General features: G+C 46.1%; 4 protein-coding genes across 4 annotated transcripts; 1 reads left to right on the forward strand and 3 right to left on the reverse strand.

Annotated features, from left to right (window-relative positions):
* Positions 1 to 432: 432 nt before the first annotated feature.
* Positions 433 to 3,878, reverse strand: PtA15_4A616 (uncharacterized protein; the record flags this gene model as incomplete). The annotated part of the gene is made up of 5 exons (XM_053168518.1): positions 433 to 577; positions 693 to 1,015; positions 1,091 to 1,627; positions 1,720 to 3,786; positions 3,873 to 3,878. The coding sequence occupies 5 exons, from the start codon at positions 3,876 to 3,878 to the stop codon at positions 433 to 435; spliced, it is 3,078 nt and encodes a 1,025-aa protein (XP_053019719.1).
* A 2,290-nt stretch (positions 3,879 to 6,168) lies between these two features.
* On the forward strand, positions 6,169 to 6,423 carry PtA15_4A617 (uncharacterized protein; the record flags this gene model as incomplete). The annotated part of the gene is made up of 1 exon (XM_053168519.1): positions 6,169 to 6,423. One exon carries the CDS (start codon positions 6,169 to 6,171, stop codon positions 6,421 to 6,423), a length of 255 nt encoding a protein of 84 aa, XP_053019720.1.
* An 8,096-nt stretch (positions 6,424 to 14,519) lies between these two features.
* On the reverse strand, positions 14,520 to 18,027 carry PtA15_4A618 (uncharacterized protein; the record flags this gene model as incomplete). Its single annotated transcript, XM_053168520.1, has 16 exons — positions 14,520 to 14,772; positions 14,866 to 14,880; positions 14,959 to 15,021; positions 15,128 to 15,190; positions 15,262 to 15,476; positions 15,567 to 15,614; positions 15,693 to 15,797; positions 15,865 to 15,889; positions 15,974 to 16,280; positions 16,359 to 16,425; positions 16,510 to 16,528; positions 16,617 to 16,774; positions 16,861 to 17,056; positions 17,187 to 17,282; positions 17,543 to 17,870; positions 17,973 to 18,027. 16 exons carry the CDS (start codon positions 18,025 to 18,027, stop codon positions 14,520 to 14,522), a joined length of 2,013 nt encoding a protein of 670 aa, XP_053019721.1.
* Positions 18,028 to 21,964: 3,937 nt separating this feature from the next.
* On the reverse strand, positions 21,965 to 23,079 carry PtA15_4A619 (uncharacterized protein; the record flags this gene model as incomplete). Its single annotated transcript, XM_053168521.1, has 6 exons — positions 21,965 to 22,088; positions 22,230 to 22,294; positions 22,395 to 22,414; positions 22,488 to 22,566; positions 22,675 to 22,842; positions 22,927 to 23,079. 6 exons carry the CDS (start codon positions 23,077 to 23,079, stop codon positions 21,965 to 21,967), a joined length of 609 nt encoding a protein of 202 aa, XP_053019722.1.
* Positions 23,080 to 23,558: the final 479 nt, after the last annotated feature.

Below are 23,558 nucleotides of genomic sequence, written 5' to 3' on the forward strand. Positions count from 1 at the left end.
GCTGTCATAGTTCACTTACAAAAGATCAACCAAATTGCAAATGTAGTGTGTTTTGAATATTACACAATATTTATCACACTACCAAATGGGGCCTATGAGATGAGAGAGTGGCACTGGAAGTGAAACAACACAATTGTATTATCATGTTTTGCAAATGACTGGAACTGGATGAGATGAAAAAGTTACTGAAGGGAATTAAGAAGAATTACATATACAATGTACAATCTATGGATGTTCAATTGTCAGCCTACAACAGTACAAGGAAGCGAGAAGAAAAGGAAATGGGAAGAGCGAACAACGATAAGCTATTCCAACGAGGAGAACACATGAAAATCAGCGATCAATCATCCAAGGAATGGAAAACAGTCAACAACGATGATTCGGATGGATTATTCAAACACTAATTTCGTTCTCAGCAAAGGAAATTTATATTTAATAACCAAAGAGTAACAGGATAAAAAACCCAACGGTCAAGATGATCAAAAACCCAAAAAAACTCGAAAGTAACCCGAACTTTAAAAAGTCTTTCGAGCTTAAATATCGGGTCCCAAATTCATCTTCTAGATTAACCGCAGTCCTGTATGAATAAACGTTGGTTTTTGCAAAAAATGAAGAAGAAAAAATGGGTTGGGTCAGTAAATCGTTCTCTGTTGACTGGTGTTTGTGGGAAGAGTATTTAGAAGAAACTTAACTGGTTGGGAAACGAAGAGACGGGCAGGCCCATGCCAGTCGAGCAGATAAAAGTGGTCAAGAAGATCAACAGTCTCGAGTGATTGACGCTCATTGAATTGCCAATTTCGAATGCGATCGGGATCAATAAGACGCTCGCAACGGTATGGCTGATAAAAGTAGAAATGATCAAGACGAGGAATCCAAAGATGACGGTTATCGGCCATAGAGTGAGCCCTTTCAATACTCGTTCGATCAGAATGTCCATGTCGTCCAACAATCCAGATGATAAGACCGATTTGCCTAGAGCAATCCCACTCATTGCCAAAAATACAATCGACCATGGCTGTTTCCCACAATATTAGTTTGAGATTCTCGAAATGATTAGGGGGGAAGGAAACGCCAAAGAATGTGAACTTACGAAATTGTCGAAGTCCGATTTTCTCAAGAGACCCGACCCAAAAAAGATGATCATGGGAAGCAAGGCGATGACACCCATATCGCCAAAATAACCGTGGAAGAGGTTTTCGAAACACCAGAGGAGGATCGTAAGGAATGAGACGACTAAGATAAACCATTGCGAAAGTGAGAAGGGGTCTTTGGGATTGGGGATCGGTTTGATGTAAACGATCGGTTCATTATTCTTAGAGCGAGGTGCGAGATGTCGCAGTTGAGGATCTTCTTCCTCTAGATCGAATGTCCCCTTCGAGTAACTGAATTCTCGCTCGTATGACCAAGTTAATATGGCCCACGTCGAGATGACTGTCAAAGTGGAGATCGGGATGCCGATCGAAAACCAGACGATCCAAGACGGCGGTGGGCTCATGTATGACAGTGCAATCAGGTTTTGTGGTGAAGCAATCGGAGAGGCTTGGCCACCGATGTCTGCTGCCAATGCAATACCTAAGATGAGAGATCTTGTGTATGGTGATCGAGTTGGGATTGTTCTCAATATCGGCTAGTTCCATCACCACCGAAGCAAAGAGATCGAATCAACATCATATCAAACCGATGCAACTTTCACGATTGGCGTGTCAAGGAAAGTCTTACCTGAGCGAGAGAATAACTCAGTACTGGTGCTGCAACGTTGCTGATCCACATCGAAGCAAAACAGGTGACAGCCATATACGCAAACAGGACCGCCCTGGGTTTGGTGCCAGCGAAGCTAAGTAATTTAGCAGCCATAACTTTGTCGATGTTGTGTTTCGAGAGAACGGCCGCCAAGGTGAATGCGCCGAGCAAGAGAACGATCGTCGGATTGAACATTTGCCCAAACACGAAGACGGCCGCGTGGCTTGAATCCATTCGTTCATCGTTCTTCGTCTTATCTCTAATCACCCGTAAAACTATCACTAACAGAGGAACAAACATCCCCGTAACAAACAACGGAAGGGCTTCCGACGTCCATAAAACGACCACAAACACCAGCATCGCCAGACAGTTTCGTTCGGGCTCCGATTTGAAATTGGAATATTTCATGCTGGCGATGAATCCGAAAGCGGCTACCAGACACCAAAACACGGAAGGGTTAAGCAAGACCTTCGTCCAAAATTTCAACTTGGCTAGGTTCTTGAGAGCCTGCTGAAAGCTCATTGGTTTCGGCGGAATGGTTGTCATGGCTTGAGTAGTGTCAAGATTCCCGGTGTTGGTTCTCGCAAAAGGCTTGTCGATCACCGTCCTAGAGTTTGCCCATCCCTTCCGTTCCATTCCAATCATGTCCCGCCAGATCGTATTACGTTCCCAGACCACCTGTTCTCTCAGATGGGCGTTCAGTTGTTTTCTAGCCATATCTTCATCCCCTTGAGTGATCAGACGAGCATAGATTGGGAAGAGTGATTCTAAATGGGCTTGGAGCTGAGAGATGGTGGTAGGATTGAAAGCTCGGGATTGATGGAGTAAGCATTCCTCTAAGAAGTGGGATGAGAGTGAGCTTCCGAAGACTTTGTCGTACTTTTTTAAGATCTTTCGGAACGCAGTAAAGTTCAGATCGATGTAAGTTTTCAAGGAGTTCAAGTTGACGAACAATTGAGTGATTCGTCTCTTGAAGAATACCCGAGAATCATGAATGAATTCTACATTTGACATCCAAAACTCGGACAGGTTTGGGGCGATGGCGCTCTGCAATGGTCGCTTCTGAGGACCTTGGGACCCTAGTGATAAGCTTCTCGAGGTTTTCGGTGAGTGAGGAAGCCATTTGGAGATAGCTGAGCGTTGTTGAGAGGAATCATGTTGAGTGGCTCGAGTGTTCACGTCAAGAGATGTAGAGCCGCGGGCAGCATTCGAAGTAGCCATCGGGGTGGTCGGAGAGGCAGGCTTCGTGGCTGCTACAGAGGTCGAAGGGTTGACGTCAATTAAATGAGAGTTTACATTCTTCGGCATCCGATGCGGAGTCGGATTCGTGGACGAGGCACGCGAGCGACTCAACGACTTGGAGCGACGTGAGCGACTAGCTTTGGAAGAGAAGCCGAGGATTGGTAAGATTCCGAAGATCGAGGCCGATTTCAACAGCTGTTGTCGCTTGGTTGAGGGGGAGATGCGACGGGGGCGAGCAGAGTTATTCGAGGGTCCCTCGTCGCCCCGGCCGTCATCCTCCTCGTCATCGTCCTCTTCATCGTCCTCGTCCTCGATGGCCTCTTCAGTCGAGCGAGCCGATTGATTGAAGCTGTCTTGGATCAGTTGCATTCCTTGCTTCTCGATCGACTCTATCTCGTTGGTCAGACCGTTGAGTTCGTCGATGAGCTCTTGTTGTTTTGACTGATAAAACTGTTCGACTTTTGAAAGTTCTTGAGATAATAATTCCAGGAACATCCGGTCAGAAGGGGTGAGAGTGTCGGGATCGGAGTGGTGTTCAATGGTTGAGGTAGTCTGATCAGGTGATTCGTCATGGTTTTCTAGCAAGCCAGTTGACTCGTTGTTCTCGTTATCTGGTAGCTCAAGGTTAGATGAAGGTCCAAGTCCGGATGGATGTGAGGATGGTTGGTTTGATCGTCGAAGCCGTTTTTGATGGGATGATGCTTGATCCTTTTCGATTTTATAGATCGTTGCTTTCAATGAATCATAAGAGACGTAGTATGACTGCCACTCCGGAACGGTAGAAAACAACAACGAATGTGAAAACTAGCAAGGCGCACAAGCGAAAAGAGTTAGTCGAGGCTTTAGGATTGGGTCGGGCGTTGATATGATTGAAGCTAGATCTTTCGTACCTTCATGATGGTTTCGTAACTTTAGTGCTTTGGTCTTGTATGACCTACCATGTACTGATAAACGTCAATAGGAAATAGTAAGTCCTCTATATTATAGCCTCTGCGAGAAAACAAGAGGAAGTGGTCAGGCATACCTGATTGGAAAATATGTAAACCAGTTCAACTCGGCATAATGCTGATTTCGATTGGTCGTCACAAATAGGCGAGAGGGTTGAGGGCCGAAGCTGTCGTTGTGGCTGAGTCGAGCCACGCCGACCGCACTGCACCCGAACTCAAGTCCCCGTGCCCCAGCACCCAAACCAGCTGAAACACCTGCAGAGCCTTGCAGAGATCACACCATTTATTTATGTATTTTTTCAAACAACAACGGGCAAGGAGGCAGCCTAACTTATTTATGTCACTTCTGTTTTCTTCAAGGTGCTGAGCCAGGTGCTATTTTCCGTTGAGTACATACAAAAAGAAGCAGAAGAAAATATATCCCCTTTCAGGCGCCCCCCCCCCCCCCCCGCGTGAGGTAAGTCTCTCCTTGGGACCTTCGGAAACGCTTTGCAACTCCTTCAATAGACCGGATTGAGCTGGCCAATGGGGGATGCTTGTACACTTCCTGGGGTCGTTAGACCCTTTCATTTTACCCTTGAGCAACGTTGCCTTGCGGCGAGCTTCGGACCCTTAATCGATGGAGCTCCACCCTCGACGACAAAACGACGCCCTAATTTGTAGTGTCACTTCCCGTCGTTAGATCCAGGTCAGTCAATCATTATATATTGTAATGGAATCTGTTCTCATCTATTGCCCTAGGAACTATTTCCTACCCGATTAAATAAATTGTCCGCGCTACGCTTTGAATATCGACACCGGGTTAGACAGTCAGAAAGGCTGAGTTCATCAATCGGTGAACAATCGCAGATGCTGTTGGAAGGCAACAGAGGCAACGCGCGGAGCGCTTTGTAAGGCACTTCGGCACTGGACCACCTGGCAGCTGTTTAATCCCTACATCACAAATTGTCATCTTGAAGTTTTACACAGCTCGCTCACAATGACCAACGAAACCATTGCAACTCTGATAATGTCAGAACACCCTGCCACTGAGCCTCTTAGCAATACAATCTGATTTCATATTACTAATCCTATCTTGCAATGTTACTGTGCTTGTAGGAAAACCAATTATGTGCCGACGGCACAAGCAAAGGAGGCGGTGAGCTTCAATCAGGTTACCTGTCTGCAATTGATTCACATCTTATCTGCCACAGTTGAAGGATGTGGGCTATGCAGCCGCGTCGTCAGCCGATTAGGATAATTCTGTGTAAACGTAACGGCGGGAAAAACTCATCGCCCATCGCTGTCAGGTGCTATTCAACAATACGAAGACCAGTTTAGACAGTTGAAAGTCACCTGGTAGCAATTGACCGGTGATTTTTAGTGGTGCAACCGGTGCCATCATACTTATTATAACCTGGGAGACATCTATCATTATAAAAAGGTAAGCGTTCATCAGTTTTGAGAACGTAAGCGGGTTGAGAATTCCATCTCAACCGTGTTCTCTCGATCCACTAGTTTACAAACCCTTTTATTTTACCCGTTCGCCAATTTTATTTCTATTTGACATAGTGCCGGGTGCTAGAAAAATCTTATTCGATAATCGAAATAGTGGCGCGCACCAGAGATATCTTGATTTAATTCTTTTTATTTTTCTCCGACATCACTTCACTATTACTCGCCGGGTGCGAGTCGTTTGCAGCCCGTGCCTCAGATTGACTGTCAGCAGGCCACACTAATTCATATTTATAAATCGTGCAATATTTTGTGCTGTGCTTGTGGCCCAGGGCTGATTGTAAGCTTCCATTGACCTCTAAACCAATCTTGAACAGACGTAATCCATTTCCTCTGAACTACTTCACCGAGCTGACAGGATCATCGATTCTCTCCTCTCCTTTCAGTTTTCGTTGTGGATTGAGCTCGCGTCAAGTCTTTAGGTAGATTTTAATGTGAGCCGCATTTCAAGTGGTCACGAAAATCCAATGATTGTGTTGACCATTCTTATTGGATTTGTGATTTATTTTAAACTTTCACCCTTAAACTATCGAAGATTATGTCTCCAGGACGACTGCACAATATCTCCTACCCAAGGAAAATATGGTTCTATGCTGTCACTTTATTGATATGCTTAAGCATCGGGCCAGCTTTCTGTGAAGGGAATCCGACACACTCCCAAGAGACAGTCAAGAGGGAATTTCTAGAGAATACAATTCAAATCTCTACTCTTGCGCACCGGTCGATCACACTTGCAGGTCCAATCATGCGTAGATCGCCGGCCCCCCAGAACAATGGGAAGCCACCGAAGTTTTCGACAGCTGCTCTCCTGGGAGCCCCTAGGACGAAGTTTATCCAAAATAACATCATAGGAGTCAACCCTAATACCACCCCGCAGAAGCCACCTCGGCAGCAGTTTTGGGCCGCTAAATTCCAGGAAGTCAGTAGGCCGAAGACAGTTATCAACAACAACAACAACGTATTCGTCCCCCCGAAGGCCGAAGGGGCGGAATTCTCGTAACAATCGCCCGGTCACGCTAACAGCAGCTCAACTGGCTCAAGAACAACCAATTGTGGAGTTTCGGAACAATCGCCCGGCCACGCTAGCATCAGCTTCACTTGCTCAAACACAACCAATCGTGGTCCCAACCCAGCCTGCTGAAGAAGCTGCCGTATTCGTGGGGGATCCCAATGGTAATCCAGGTGGTAATGGAGACAATGGTACTACAGGCACTGGCTCTGGTTTGGCATGCAGAGATCCGAACAAAATATTAACCTCAGCAGTAACTTGCGTCTCTTGCCGCAGCGATCAAAATAGAGCTAGTAAAACTTCGTGTCAGTGCGCTCGAGGTGCGACACCAAACGCTAACAATCAGTGTATATGTCCTCAAAATCAAATCGTAATTGGAGCCGTGGGTAATAGACGATGTGGGTGCGCGAAAAAAGCAGTAGTCAACCCTGTTACCCAAAGATGTCCTCAAAGAAATTAATCATTTATGGAGTTGATAGTTTGAAGGAACTCGATTGGACATTTCGTCTGAACCACTAATAGTCATGCTAGTAGTATTAACAAATATATATGATTATTGGAACCAAAGAGCTAAACTCTCTGGATGCAACTAAACTATGTAGTGACACATTTATGTTTGATTTTATTGCTCAATATTTTGACATTAATGAAAGAAGATAAATCGCAGAATTGATTAGCAGTCAAACACAAAACCATTGCTCTAGGAGAGCTTTGGAATTGGATGAACTTGTGATAAGGAAACTGGTGGTTGGAATTTTAGCTTTCTTGAAAGTTCACTCCAGTTGGTTCCCTAGAACTGTGGTATTTTGTGAGATTAAAACAAGTGTTGCGGATATAAATCATCCATTCTGCCATCATCAGATGCACACAATTTCCAGTGCAGAAAGCCTCAGTCTGAATCTCAATGAGTTCACAGTAATACAATCAAAAGTTGTGTACGTATATATTCTTGTAATGACTCAACTCAAAGATTCCTTCAGCAGCAGTTTTTTCAACAGGGCAGGAGGGGCAGTGGCTCTAGAGGCCAATGGTTGTTTGTAGATCCAACAGGATTGTTTTGAATGAAATGCTGGCGGGTAAAGATGATGGTGGTCAGGAACAGCAATGGGCAGATGCCAGATATGTTATTCAAAATTATGTGACATTTTCCTCTAAATTTGAATTTCACACTCAAATTTTTGATTGATCAGCAACATTATAACATCAGGGATCTAAATATACTGTGTCTTTCATCTGTGCAAAAAATATCTGATATTGATTGGGTAAACAGTTTTTGATTGTTGATTGTGTAGCAAATTTACAGCTCTCTGTAACAAGTTACAGCCATGGCAAAAAAGCTTGCCGTTGGATAGGCCCAACTTTTGGGCTGCTGATTTCAGCCTCAAAGCCTGTATGGCTCCTGTGTGTTACGACTCAAGCCCTCGTCTCCTCCTAAGCCCCTCACCTCTGACTTCCTCCCATGTTCCATGGATGTCACGCGTCCATCAGCTCCATCTCAAACTCTCTTCCTCTAGTCTTAAACTCTCCTTGCTCACCCTTGTCAAAGCTCATCTCCGCATTCGGCTCCTCTATTCATCCGCATTCGGCTCCTTCGCTCATCCACACCTCCAACTCCTCAAAACGCTTCTCATTTCAATCATCGCTTTCTCATCGGCAAAACTCGAAATCTTCGGCACATATAAACCTGTCCCTCAGCCATCTTCGACTCTTTCCTCAGGGAACTCTTCTGACTCATTTCGCGATAATCTCAATCTCTTCTGATAAACTCCTGATTATCTGTTCCTCCTGAAGACCATCTTTCTCGTCTTCAAAACCCAAACACTCAAAGCTGAACAACTCCGATTTCTTCAAAACCTCTCGGTCGTATGTCCTGGCATTTTCTCTCTTTCTTCTTTTTTGCTCGTGCCCGAATTGACATTTGTTTCTTTAGTCTGCTCTTCTTTTTCTTCCTCTTTTGTCATCCTCTTTGTCGTGCTTTTCCTTTGTTGTGCTTGCCTTCAGGTATTTCTTTTTCTTTTGTTCATTTTGTTTTTGTTTCTTTTTGATTAATAAAAAAACCTTCAGTTTGATTCTTAACACTGTGTGTCAGGAATGAAATCAGAAGAAAATCTCCAGTTTATTTGTTTTTAACTTTGGGGCCTTGCAGGTTGCACCATTTGAATTCTGGAGTGATTCAATGTCAATCTGGCCCTACCCTGCACATCCCCCTCTGGCCCGGCCGGCCCAGCACCCTCCTTGAGCTGTCCCAGCCGCCCAAAGGGGTTTGACTTCATGTACAGTGAAGCTTTACAGGCCTGTGTCTGAAATGCAGAAATCATTTTCAGCTACACAAGCCTGCAAGCTTTTTTGCCATGGCTGTACCCAAGTCACAAATCATTTTTTACTCAACAAAAATGGGATTTTCTTTTTCACAGCATAAGAGACACAGTACATACAAACAAGGGTGGGCCAGCTACGCTAACTGTAGCTGTAGCATAATGTAATGTTAGCTTTTTTAGCTACACTATGCAGAATTTACTGTTAGAGGCCGGAATTATCCCGCTAAAGCTACTGAAAAAGAAGAAAAGGGTGAAAAAACGCCAGCGTAGCGTTAGCAGTTTTTATTCAACAGTGATTCACGCTACAATTTTTTGGGGTAATTTTAGTGTATAATAAAGCTACGCTAAATGTTAGCGTAGCTTTTTTCTTTTTGAACGCCTCCTGGGCATAAAAATGGGCAGAAACCACCCAGTTTTGTCCCCACGCAAGTAGAAAATTGAACATCAGCAGAAATAACTTGACAGTTTTTTTTGTGTAGTCACACAATACAAATAAAAAATTTGCATTTTGTTTCTGCCTGGTTTTCCCGGCTCTAGAATAGTGGGGAATTTATTCTGTGACACTACCAGGGGGCAAAAACAACTTGAACAAGAAAACAAATGAGGATCAATAAAGATAAAGCATTTGATAATAATGAATGGTAATTTGAGCTGATGATGAATCAATGAAATATAAAGACAGGCAGATGATATGACGACAAAAGTTAACTTGAGACAGAAACTGAAAACAATTTGATCATAAGTACTAGAAACAGATGTGTGACAATTGTTTTAATCCAGGTACCTGTAGATCTCCCCCTGATTGTGCTTCCTGGATTTTCAATGTGATGTGCGGCTGATTTGTTGGTTGTGTTCCTCCGGGTTGAGTGGTATTTTTCTGAATGTGAGAAGTTTGGTCTGTCTGGCAAGTGAGTTCTTGGAGCTCATGTATTGAGTAAAGATTTTTCTCAAATGTCATGGAACTCTGTTGCATGTATGTGTTACATGTGACATTTCCAACCAATAGTGTGTCAATTTCCGGTCTGCAACAGCCATTGAGAGAGGTGGGTCCTCTCAACAAACCGTCATGTAGCAGGGGGAATTGGGGTTAAACCTTTCACAACCTGGAGGTGCTACTTTGGGAACTTTGTGGTGTGAAAGAGTCCTTGTGTGGGGAGCTAAAAAGTGTGCCACAGTCATCTGAGCTTGGGATTTAGTCAATAGTCCCGTGCAGTGGAGATTCTCTAAGCCCCCTCCTTTGAGGTATCACAAAGCTGTCACATAGTCATCTAGATTACATAATCCACCTGGTACTCACAGCATTCACATTTGTTTGCTATATTCTTGGTTCAAGTAAGCCCGGGTTTGTGGAGGACCCAGGAAACCCCCCACAAATGACTGTGACCAAAATGTATGGATTTTTGGGCAAAAACCAAAAATGGTACACACAAAATGTGTATGAATGACCTTTTTTTTGGTCAAACGTACACACCACAAAGGTATGAAAAAAGCCTGGGGATGGGAGGGTGGTAACTTAAAATGTATGCGAGTCAACAGGGAAAAGGTCCTAGTGCTCCTCTTTGCACCCCCCTGTAAAGGAAATATGGCCAAGGGCCTGGGACTGAAGAAGGGTGAGCTGAAGAAGATCAGGAGCACAGAATGCTCAGGGAATCAGAGCAGCAGATCAGAAGTCTCCAGAGGAGCAGGTCTGACTACTATGGGCTTGGAACTAAGTGAGGTCTGTATTTCATGTGGGGACGGATGAAATACATAGAGGAAAAGGGGCCTAAAGAGGGGCCTGGGTGGCTGAAGGACCCTGATGGAAAGAAAAGGAAAAAAAGAGAAATAAGCCCTCTTCTGGGCATGGGGCATAATTCTAACACCCTGCAACCCCCCCCCCCCCCCCCCCCTTGGCACACTGACCGGCACACACCGGTCATTGAGTGGGGTTCAGCCCAGTGCAGTATATCAAGTTTACCCGCTCCAGCAGCATAGCTTACAGCCAGTGTAGCTAGAGGTGCCACACTCTTGGTATCACTGCCGCTGATAGAATAGAATGGAAAAACTGGCCCAGAGCCAGGTTGGTTTGTACTGTGTCTCTGGGCTGAAATCTTCAATTTATCTGTCCTTGACACTATCCAAATGACCCATAGTGGGAATGTGCTTGCCCCATCAGAGAAATGAGGTCAATAAACCTTAATTAACCTCCCAAACTTGTCAAGCAGCCTCTCAAGCCCATCCAATTGGCCTCCCAGGCCCGTTCATTGACCTTCCCAGGGCTCAAGCCCGTCCAAATGACCTTGAAAGCCCGCCCTTCAATTCATGTACTGCCAAAAAACCCAGGTGTTTGGGCAGGGTGTGGGCCTCATCCCAACCACCTGCACCCTGGGTTTTTGGGTGCCAGCCTTAGTTTGAATTTTCATTTTTTTTTGAGATCTTTGACCAGTGCCAAGGGCAGCATATGGTTAAATGTATGTAATATACAACATTGCTTCTTTTTCACTGTCAAGGATGAACAGCCTGTCAGTGTTCAACAACAAACCTCATCATTTGCTTTATTTTCAAAGATATGGCTTTCTCACTCCTTCCTGCATCAAGCAGAGCTCCAGCTTTCAAGTGTGAGGAAAGTGATATTTTTCTCAATAATGTCTAACATAAAAAAACAGCAGGAAGGCAAGACACCTGTCTCCTGGGAAGTGTTTACCTCATCCAAGGGGCTACTCAGATAGAAAAAACGAAGTGGAAATTGTCAAGAATAAAGTGAAAATCTGGAATCTCTCACCCCAGAACTGCCGCTTTTTGCAAGAAGGCTGAGGCGCCCCCGGCGCCCCGGTCCTCCGGGGCCCGGCCCCAGAAAGGGGACTTGGTCAAGTTCGCCGAAGTTCATCCTGTTCACACTGGACACCACGAGAATCGTCCTGCTGTGGGATTGTGGACCAACTCACCGGCTCAGCTTCTCAACGGCGGCCAATCTCGAGCAAGTGTTCGCCTGCCCAAATGAATGAATTAATTGTATGTATAATAAGCAGCACATAAGCCGTTGCACGGCGGAACCGTCGAGGGTTCGGTACTGCCACCCATCAATCAACTTGCCAGCTGTTCATTTCTGTTGCGATCTTCACTTGTCCTCAAGTGGGGAATTAACTTGCCACGCACGAAGTGGCACCATATATAAATTGTGCTCCCTGGACAACCTCGCCTGAGTTGCTTTAATATGTAACTGATCCAGCACCACCTAGCATGTTACAAATCTTCCGAAGGCCCACAAATTTAAGGAACTCAACGGTGGCTATGAGTATCAATCTGTGAGTCATTTCGTCGCCACAAATCATTACTGCTTCTCGTCATCATTCCCTTTCGTACGAGTCGGAGGACGAAGCTATGTTCAAGTCGCATCGCCTGACAACGTAAACTGGATCCGGGCTATAAAGATGGACGCTGCTAGCTATGTGGATCTCCAGTACCCACCTTCAACAACGCTGTTGAGCTCTGTTGACTGACTGCATCACTCATAGTTTTACTTTTCTATCGGACAATTTATTCCAGCTTATTCTATCGATTCGATATAGTGTTGAACACTCAAATTATAAGACTTCTTCTCATCATCCCGTACATAGATAAGCACTCACCTGGTGTGGTCTCATCTGTTCTAAACTTTCTCAGCGCCTCTAATCCTCCCCAATTATCCTTATTACTTTCCCAACGCCGGGAAAGTCTGTTCGGAAAACGAACTCAAGATTAGCTAGGTTCGTTGTTTAGAGGTTTTCATGATATAAATTATGCTTAAAAGCAGTCGGAAATTCTAAAACTGACATGAACAACTGTGACACTTAGATTTTTGATACAAAGACTTCAAGTTTAACCTCTCGTTAACAATGGTTCAAATCCGACTCGGTGGTATCCCTTTCTCAGGGAATCTTTGGCTCTTAGCTGCCATCGTTTTAACGATATCACTGAGCATGAAGCCAGCCCTCTGTGATGACAATCCGGCCCACTACGAACTAGCCGTCAAGCGGGAACTCGGAGAAAACACAGCGCCCCAATCAACAGTCGCCGGTTCTATCGTTCGTAGAGCACCGAAACGCACCGTACTTGTCCCTGTCACTGTGGCAGAAAGGCAGAGGGGGAGGGGGGGAAGACCGGCACAAAAAAGGCCGCAAAGCTTTGCAGCTACAGAAACGCGCGGGGGTGATAGGGGTGGGGAGACTGCGGGCTTTGTCGAAGTTAATCCCGGTGGTGGTGGTGCTGTCGTTGGTGGTGGTACCCCTACAGCGCGGACGTGTAACTCGCCTAGAAATGGAATCTTGAATAATCAAAACAAATGCGTCTGTCGATCTACCGACAGAAACAGAAATAACACATGTGTTCGAAAGTAACTCTCAGGCAATTACAGGACTCAGTTACCAATTCGGCTCGAGCGGTCAAGCAGTTGGGAAATATATATTCAAACCAAAGATTTATATACTTCATTACCTGCCTGGATGACAGTCATTCAAAAACAAAATTATGGAAAACATAGACACTAGAGGCCAAGATGGCTTTGCAACTGTACTACACAATACAAAACTAATACCATATGGCATCTTTTTTGCTTGTCACATCTCATTTGTAGCCAATAGGCTGGTTTCACCTAGTATCAAATTGCATAAAGTCAATCTACATGAAGATTTTGGACAATATGGCAGGTGATGTTGAGCACATAACACGTGTTGAAACTTCAGTGGTATTCTGACAATACTGCACTTGCACAACAACAAGCCCTTTGTTGTTGTCAAAATGAGTTGCATCACTTGATATTGAGTGTAAAATTACAATAATGACTGTGATGATCACTTTAAGTTTTTTTCCTGTGATTCAATGTTTGCATAACAGGTCCAACTTCATAAAGAATCAAACTTCAAAGATAGGCCAATGCATTAAAAGCAAAAGTGACTTGCTTATTCAACCCCTAGTAAGCCTTGGACTCTCAACTTCCAAAATTAATGGAAATTGCCGGTTTCACTTGCAGAATACTGGGATGGCATTTTCAAACAGCCCATGGTTTAAGTCTGAACCATCAGTTTGTCAGACAAGTCTGAAGGAAAACAGGTTTGTAATCAGATGGAATCCACACACCCACAAGTTCAACAGACTTGGTTGATCAGCCAAAAGGTGATGTCTTTGTGCCTTCAAGACATGATTTTTTTAGCCCAATTGTCTTTTAAGCTTATCATTCCAAATGTACCAGTGTGACTACCACCCCCAAATATTTCAAAATCTGTGCTGCATTGTATGATGGCTACATCTTCCCTTCCAAACTGACAAGATGGATACATAAAGTGAATTGGATGTACTCATCTTGCAATTTCATCTTTAAAGACAACATACTGATCTAGTATATGCATCTGTCATATACAAGGAAATGTACCAAATCTCGAAATGCTTGTCCAAACTTGAAGGATGATTGATAAATAACATTGAGCACCCATAAGATAAATAGAAGGAGGGGGGAATAAGAAAAGGGTACAATCAAGCCACAAAAACAAGCAAAGGGAAAGGGGCAAGAATGAAGTAAAGTTTCGAATGCCCAAGAAATAAAACACAAGAGCCCAAGAGGAGGTGTGAGATTAGATCATGTCAGATGAGGGAATAAAACTACATTGTGAAACATGACAATCTTGCAATAAATATTTGCCCAGATAGCTCTATAAATGGACAGAGTTGACCAATTCGAGCAATCATGTCTAACAATCAAAAGAGGACTGATCAGGAAGAACAAGATCGGATAGAAGAGCTAGGCGGAAGAAGCGGCTATGGGTGCTTGAACTCATCGCGTTCGAGCTCGTTCTCCAGCTCGTGCTCATGTTCTTCATGGTGGTCCTGGTGATGGGTATCATTGTTGTGAATGATAACTTGGTTCTTCTCAGCTTCGTCAGGGCCGAGGTTCTTCTTTCCGCTCGGTACGGTGCCCTCTTGTAGCCGGATCAGATCTTCATGCTCTTGGTCGATCTTCAGGTGCACGAAGTAAAACGCTATCCCTGCTACGAACGCCAAAACAGCCATCCTGAGATTTCATTTCACGGTTATCACGAATTAAATTAGTTGGTCAGCTCTCATCACATCAAGTATACCTCAAAGTGAGAAATATTTGACTCACGTGCCATAATTCCAACTGAGATGATCAATCGACATATATTTCGAAAAAAAAAGTCAGTTCAAGTACACAACATGTCACTATCTACAAGCTTACACTAGGAGTGGGTCAGCAGAGAGCGGGTTGAAAGCCTCTCCAATAGCACTCGCGATGGCCGACCTGTATAAACCGTTCCGTAAGTCATTTGTACCCGAATGGAGCCGTCAGTAAGTTAGATTACAACATTGATAAGAAATTCCGGGAAAGCCACTAGCAGAAACTCAACTGAAATAGGAATAGAGCAGTGACCAGACTTCGCATGTTTTTAGGTGCGAGAGTGAAAGCGTATCTGAACATGAACTCGAATGTTAGCGGGGCATTTCTCAAGAAGAGGACGAGAAAGTGGGGTAAAAAACATACTCTAATCCGGTGACGGAGGCCAGGATTTCGGAGAGAGCGATGAGGATGTAGGACGGGGTCTGGACCCAGACGTTGATGTCAACCGTGGGGCAGGTGGATTTGCCGGCCATGTTTCCACAAGCGCTACGCTCATATATCCAGTGCTGAGTAATCGCAGCCCAGCCCATCGCCATCGCGCCGGTAATGAAGCCGGCAGTGATGCGTTTTATCGGAGACTTGATTTAAATTAAAGCATGCGGTCAGCTTCAGCTAGGTTGGGACGGCCCAGTGAAAAGTCGGGTGTGATGAGGAGGAGCTCCGCTTACAAAGTTGATCCCGGCTTTTCGAAGCGCTGGATAGATGAATAGGTCACACTGACAATCCCGGCGTACCATAGAAATGAATACGACGCAGTAGACCGTAGTTAACATGTGAATGGAAAAATGACGCACGATAGGTATTAGGATGATCAAGGCAAAAGGATCTAGATTTGAAAGGATATCGTTCGGCAGTCCGTGGGTGTTCATGACTCCAGCTTGAGAAGTCAAGTTGTTGTTCTAGAATGATGATGCAGAATGTCAGCCATACGTGTGCGTGACCGGAATAAGCTTGGTAGTTACGGACCATCTGATTGTAGGTCAGCCAGTAACTTAAACGTGTGGAAAGGCCCAGGCAGGGACATGTGATCAATAAGAAGACTTGTAGCGAAGTGGGGAAGAAGGGGAGGGCATACATAGGGAACCAAAGAAAGACTCGACAAGCCTTGACACCCCTTCTGACCTCGTCGACCCACTGGTCGTCGAAGTTCATCCAGGCGGGTTTTTGGTCAGCGAGGTGTGACGGCTTGACGGCCTCCCAAAAGGCAATGGGCTGCTGATGCGACTTCTTGCGGGCGCGAAGCTTTTTGACAACCCCGAGCTTCATGAGCTTGACGGCCTTGCCGAAGACCGAGCCCGTCGGTGGCCGCAGCACGTATATCGGCTTTCCGAGGATCATCACCAACGGACATGTGCAGAAAAGCAGCGTCGGTAACAGGTAGGCTGGGTAAAATTAATGCCGGCCTGCGTAAGTAATTCTCGCTTGGGTGGCAAGCATCAATACGAAAAATGCAAGCTTACCCAGCCAAAAGCCTACATACTTCTCCGCGTATACCATCCCAATCTGTCCAGTCAATGCCCCAACGTTCTGAGCGCACAGGAAAAATCGATGATTCAGCATGCAGACACGTCACAATCTCTCATGAACAGTGAAATGAAGATGGAAACGAACAATCATGAGGTAGAAATACCTACGGTAGATGAAAAATCGCACGATGGTTCAGTTCGGCTGGCAGTACAATCACAATCTCCTGAGGCAACAGAGGATAGAATGCATACATGTATATCCGGCTTGCTGTCAAGGTAGGATCGACGATTACTTTTTCGTTGGATTTGGGAAGGACTTTGATATATGGTTTTTGGTTATCAGTATCGGCCTGTTCAGCCACGAGGGGAGAGATATTTGGCTTGAATCCACCCGTGCCGATGCCCATTATCTGTGACGGCCCCAAAGCAGTAGGGGATCAGTGGTCCTCAAAACATGTGCGCTACTGGAGAGCAAAGGTGAAAAAGGGTGACTGACGATGATGGCCACAATGAAGCAGGCAAATGAGCCGTTCGGGTGGACAATCACTGTCGGGATCGCCGAAATCACCAGCAGAGTGTGTCCAACCAACGCAATGAAGATGCTGACGATGATGGTGTTGTATCGGCCAAGATGGGCGTCGGCCACATACGCGCCTACCAATGGGCATAGGTATACCCAGAAGGAGTTAAAGCTGGATAGTGTTGAGGGAAGCAAAAAATGATAATTTAGGCCGGGCCAAGTAGGAAAGGCATCAATACCAGGCTCAGGTCAGTCTGAGATGCATCAAGAGGTAGGATGCAGTGGGCGGGCGGGAGACTGACGTTGTAATCCCGGTGGATGCCTGCTGCCCCATGCCGAGCGCGCCGGCTTGGACACCCCCGGCCCCGGTGGTCGAGCCCTCAGGAAGAGGACGTTGACTGTTTAGTACAGAAGAAAGTCAAAAGATAGTCGACACGCGTCACGGGAGGAGTTTCCCCTCCGGGTTCATCCCGGGGCAAAACCCATGCTATGTTGACGTTCCAGGTGCCGCTGGTGAAGAGGTAACACCAGCACAAGAGCCATGCAAGACGGCACAACAACCATTCATCTACCAAGCTGGCTCAATATCCTTCTTCTGAAGGAGAGGTCGGCAAAAAAAAAAAAAAAGAAAAGAAACAGAACAAGAATATCCACAAACATGTAATTAGTGAAGACGACGGTAGTGCCGTAGTAGCTGAACCGTTCGGCGAACTCAACGAAGGCGATGAGGTAGGTATTGAGGTGAACCTTGCCGGGCACCTTTCTGAGCGAAGCAAACTCCTGGGGAGAGGGGTAGATCATGGCGTCGGCGGAGGCTGAGGAGGACAAGTCAAAGTCCGCGGCTGGAAGCTTTTCAACGCTGGGACGGTCCTGCGGCGGTGGGGGGAGGGACTTGAGTCGGCTGGCATGGATCGCGCTGTACGCCGCTGGCTCGACGTGGGCCGGCTGGGAATTCTCGAAGGAGCTCCCTGACAGGCTGGACAAACCTGTTTGCACCCCAAATGTACACTCTCATTAGGCCGCTTGGGACATCGTATGACCATCCACAGGGTCTAGGAGTGGTAATAGGGAGACTTGTGTATACATACTTGACACCGGCTCATGGCTCGCCTCCAGAGTGGGTGGTGAGTCGCTTAAACCCATTAGCTAAAGATTAAGGGTCAAAGCCCGCAGAAGGAGAAATTAAGGGCGGAGTTTGTTTATCTATGAACGTTCTTGATTGGGTTTGTTGCGCCTTAGAACTTTCAAAGGAGTGGTATGGAAGACACAATGCGCCCGGGCCCGGCGATTTGTTTGATCTTGTGTGACTTGCAGTCTTCGGAGTAACTGTCCGTCAGGATCGGGCCGAATCAGTCTTTGTCTGGTTGATGGCTTTACGTATCTCCTCCCCAAGGCGATTCTATTTGTAATTTATGTATGTAACTGGGCTGAATAAACTTGGGTGGCCGTGCGGGAGCGGCCGAAGGGGAGTGTCAGGATTGGATATGTGCGGAGGGAGGGATGTGGCGAACGACGTCGAAAGGGGGTTGCGGGCACCAGAGCCGACGAGGGCAGGTGATGATCAAGCTGGAGTGTGGAGGATGGAGGATGGATGGTAGATTCAGGGCGGCACGCAAAAGAAGGTTTATGTATGTAGCAGATTAAGGAGATAGCGGAGTCGAAAAAAAGCTGATGCGCGGCGGAGGGATGGGATGGGATTTGAAGATTAGGCGACCGCGCTGAGCGCGGATTCCAGGAATGCTATCAACTCCACACGCTTCTCCTTGTGTGTAATAGCCGAGTGAAACAGAGTTACATAAACAGACGCGCGGAGAAGAGGTTGGCACTCAGATGGTGGGCATTCTATTCGGGCGCGGATTGATTGCGAATGTCTGGCGGCTCTTGAAGGAACGGATTAGGAAGTCGTGTTCACCGTTGGTTGAGAAAAAGTCGAGCGGAGGGGACAGGGCGACGCAGAGAACCAATTACAAGCAGGACCAGGAAAAGTTGCCATTTACGCAGCAAGCCTCCGGAATGACATGCTTATCGCTCAAGCTGAGGCTGTAGTCACACCATAGCTCACCATGGCCAGCACTTGCAATCTACAAAAGCCCCACAGTGACCAGTCGGCCGGCGCAAGCTGTGTGAAAGAGTGGTGTTCTGTTTGTGCTGAAGCCGCCACTTGCACAGCGACTGGCGGATCAGCAGAGCAAAGGAGGCGGGCAACCGGCTCAACTTCAAGGGTGCTCGCCGTAAACATTAGGTAGACGGAGCTTATAGACCGTAACGCAGATCGGGCAATCGAGATCGCGGAAATCGAAAGAAGCCATCCAAAGGCAGGAGATGTATGCTCCACTGCGGCGTCGAGAGCACCACAGCACTGTGGCCACAGGAAAGAAAGGGCAAGAGGCACACACTCAGAAACAGGGGGAGCTCAGCCGGCGGCCGCATGCACGTGGCTATGTAGAACATCTCCAAAGACACTCGCCATCTCATAATCATCATCCCAATGTGTGCGCTATTGGGCGCCGCCGCCAGTTCTTAGTTGCCTGCATGATTTTTAGAAATTCATAGTGATGCCAAATTACGCAGAGTTCCACCTGAAAAAAAATCTACAAAGAATTGGCATGCTTTGGCGCAAATGGCCATTCCTTCATCCTCTCCTCAGGCCTTGGTATGACCGCGCAGCGGTATGCATAGTGAATTGTAAGGGCTATCAAGGGGCGGATGGCTCTTCTCACTTGGGGAACAGAATGCGGGTCATGAAGTCATTGACAACGCCAAGTTACATGATAATTTCAAAAAGCTAAAACCCATCAGCACCTCCATTTGAACTGGTACGTGTGCTTATTTGTGAATTTAAGCCGGCATCGGACCTCGTGTACTTGGGCTCGCTTGGATGGCATCCTGATATCAAGGGAGCCAAGGCCAAACGTCGGTGGAGGCCAGAGAGTGGAAGCAGGGTCCGGTGCCCTATTCCGGGATGCGCGCACGCAAGATTGAAAGCCTCTTGCCGAATGTCTAGCGACAGCGCCAATAAACTCCAGTTCCCCCGGGATGCCCAGGCGTAATATACCAAGGCTATCGCTATCTTTTAAATCACAAGGTCAAGGATACAAGCATCTATTCAACAATGCCCGGTAATCGGGCGGACATCTTCGAACCCGACCCTTGCGTTAGCGGAGATTCTCAGATTCGGCCCCGTCGCTGCGAGCACTAGTATATTTCATTTTAACATGCGGCTCATCCAAACTGAAGCACAATTGAAGCCATCGTCATGGGCCGCCGTGCCCATATGCTTGCCGACTGCTGCCCACACGAATTGCAATCTATCTGGTCATCATCAACCAGCCAGTAATATCTATAATATTTATACCATTTTGCAGCTGCACCCTTGGCTGGCCCGCTCTAATCCTGTCCATATCTATCACTGACAATCAGTAGTAAGACCGTCACATGTTCCGAGGTTTCCATATTGAAGTCTACTTCAATGGAGTAGGAGCTCAATTGCTTGCTTGTCATGGGTCTCAATTAAAAAAAGCAATGCATAATAACACAAATTGAATGGCTGGATGGGAGGCATGAAGTGAGCACATGTTGCCATCCATTGAGGCTAGGTCTAGGTAGGTTTGGGTCGATTCAAAAGAGCGTTATCAGCAGTACCAATGCAATCGTTTGAAGAGGAGATAGATAGGACGACTTTCAAGTGTATAGGGCGCTGGTGGGAGGTGGGTAAGCTGCCCTGGAGTCTGAGAAGGAAGCTCCCTGATTTCTCTGTTGTTGTGAATAGAGAAATCGGCATGGCCTATCTGAATGGAGAGCACCTGAGTCTGAACCTGCTTGGGTGCTTTCGATCTAAGCAAGCCGCCGAGCTGCGGAAAACCATCTACTCAGAACTCAGGAGGAAAACACTTTCGGAGCTTGCAAACACTGCAATCCACAGAATGCGGCTTGCTCCTTGTTCCCCTCTCATGACCCACTCCTCGTCGACTTGGACTCTTTTGACTATGAAACTCATTCAAAATCAACTCGTATGCTCCGCAGGTCAGTTGAGAACCATTGAATCGGATTCCAAACACAACCTTCAAGACCCGGTCAAGTGCCTACGCCACAATGATCTGCAATTGTAAGCATGATTGGAATTCGCCTAGGACAAACTGTGAATCAAGCAACTCACGAAACCTGGAGCTTCTCGATCCAACACGTTTTTCTTATCAATGGAGAATGTTGTGGAAGTTCAATCAATACGCGTGCATGGGGGAACGATGACAGAGGCAAAGATCAAACTTCATGCGCATCCTTTTGAAGACGCCTGACACAAACGAGAACGCTGACATCCAACGGTCGAGAACCTGGCTTAGGTACCGAATTCGGGATTCGGATCCCCTGACATGCTTTTGCGTATGTCGCCTTTCATTCTCGATGACCCGATAGAAGTAAACTCCCATGACCTGGATAATTCTTGACACATGGATGCTTCCTCGCAGCAGAGAAATAGTTAAGCAGAGCGCTTTATCGACAGCATATTCTCAAGCCAGTTCTTCCTCAGCTCGCACATGAAATGTGTCATGATTACAAGTCAACTTGGAAAAGTTCTTAGATTGCAGCTGTGGGTGCACCAAGAAATAGGCCGGTTATGATTGTAGTTCCGTGTCGAAAATGTGTTACCAGCTGATGATGTTTGATAGCCAAGATTAAACAGCAGGCTGATAAAATTGGAAGGGATGGGAGAAGCACGAAGGACATGTATAGAGTGTGGCTAGAAATATTGCTTGAGATGTTCTCGAGTTTTTGTAAATGTCTTTGAAATCTGGTTGGACTACATATGCCAAGTGAAAATCAGACGAGCTAACTAACATGTGTACTGGACATCACAGATAGAAAAAATTAAGGTGTTTGTAAGTCCAGCCCGGGTCGGGATCAAGAGAGTCAAGACAACCAGGCTAGCCATAGAGAATAAAATGAGGGCCAATTTCTCCCCGAGTTTCCATACTTGGAACAGCGTTCAGATTCGAAGTAGAAGGTAGAGTTTCGTTCTATTTGATTATTCCTGCTTGTGCATAGTTTACCGGCACAAGTCTTCAACCTCATCCATGTCGGCTCAGTGTCCACTATGACCACCTCGATCATTCTTCGTGTTTCCTCCACTAGTCTGACCAACAGAAAGATATGAGACCATTTTTTTCCCGGCGTAGTGATGGTCCAACTTGATGTTTTTTTGAAGCCTATGTATCAATGGGGTTCATAATTGCTGTTAGTATTGGCAGCGTTAGATCGAAGTTTTCCTCCAAAACACTCTTGAGAGAGAGTCTGTAAAGAAAAAAGATACTGGGCGGGCCTGTTCCCAAAGTATTTGGCCTACTCACTTATCTTTAAGTTCCTTCAGTTTACCTTCAGGACTCCCTTGCTTGAGGTTGAGCTTGTTGTGTATCTGGCGATTTTACAAAGAGGATCCAAAGGAAGAAGACTAAGGTAAGCTGCTGTGAACGCCTGGGACTGGAGGTTGATCGAGGCGGTGGAAGCCAGCTCACCTCAATAACTTGTATTGAACCTGCAGTTGGTAAGTTTTAGTTCTCGGATGTCAGCCTATATGTCTCTTGAAGGAGTGAATAGAGAAGACTTACCGACTAATTTGAGGATTTTATTGGCTGTTTTGCCAGCAGACAAAGGTACATTGGGATGCCTTTTGGTCGCGCCAACTTTCTGTGAAAAAGAAAAAAGTTCACACCGATTAATGAGGATACTGTCCTCAAGACTGACCCTATCAAAAGGATCCACTCTTCATAAAAATATGCACAGCCGTTGACTGACTTTTATGGCTTCGTTGAAATGCAGCTCATTGTCTGTTGCAGCTCGCGCCATTGTGATCAAGTTGTTCAAATCGTTCTGGGTGATTTCACTCAAGTCGACACCATTGAAGGGTTCGACGAATACTTTGCGGGCTTTCTCCAACGAATGCCCGGCTATTCCATCCGAGATCTGAGTCCATAATTTTTGGGTCAGTTTGTTTCGGCACATGAATCCGGAACCTGGCAAGGGCGAGGGAGAGCAAGCCATTCCTACCTGAAATTCCTCGTACTTCTTGAACGGAAAGATCTTAGATGGGCCGGTCTTTCCCAAAGATCCCGGCTTGAGAGATCCCGACGACTCGGCATCAACGAATGAATAAGAGTGGAAAAAGATTAGAGCACTTGCGATGGTGAAGAACGATTTCATCTTATCTACGAGGGTTTGCTATTTTGCTATGCAAATATAACACTTCTCAGAAGTACGAAAAATGGGAAGCGAAGGGAAGCAATATACAGTGGGGGAGGATTATCACTGCCACATAGACAGAATGTTCAACTTATTTGATAGGTCACCTTAAACAGAGTCGAAGACTCGAATTCAAACCTCACTATCTTCTCAATTCTGGTTTGCGCCTCGTATCATTAAACCCCTAAGTATCTAAAGTTCTTCTGGCCTTCTTAGAAACGAGCTGTGTAGATAGGTGGCAACGACGGGTTGCATCTTCTGGTTGACCTGATTCTACGCCCGCTCACAACCACGCTACACGGAAGGCAACTTGGCGGGTTAGTGAGCGCTGGACTTGCGAGTAATGTTGGAAGTTTTGCCTGAGCGCCTCGAGACTAATGGCGTTCGGTAACAATGCTGGGGCCAAACGCCCAACGACGTAACTCAAGTCCCTCATGGGC

This window comes from Puccinia triticina, chromosome 4A (assembly GCF_026914185.1).
Source record: "Puccinia triticina chromosome 4A, complete sequence".
Classification (NCBI taxonomy): Eukaryota; Fungi; Basidiomycota; class Pucciniomycetes; order Pucciniales; family Pucciniaceae; genus Puccinia; species Puccinia triticina.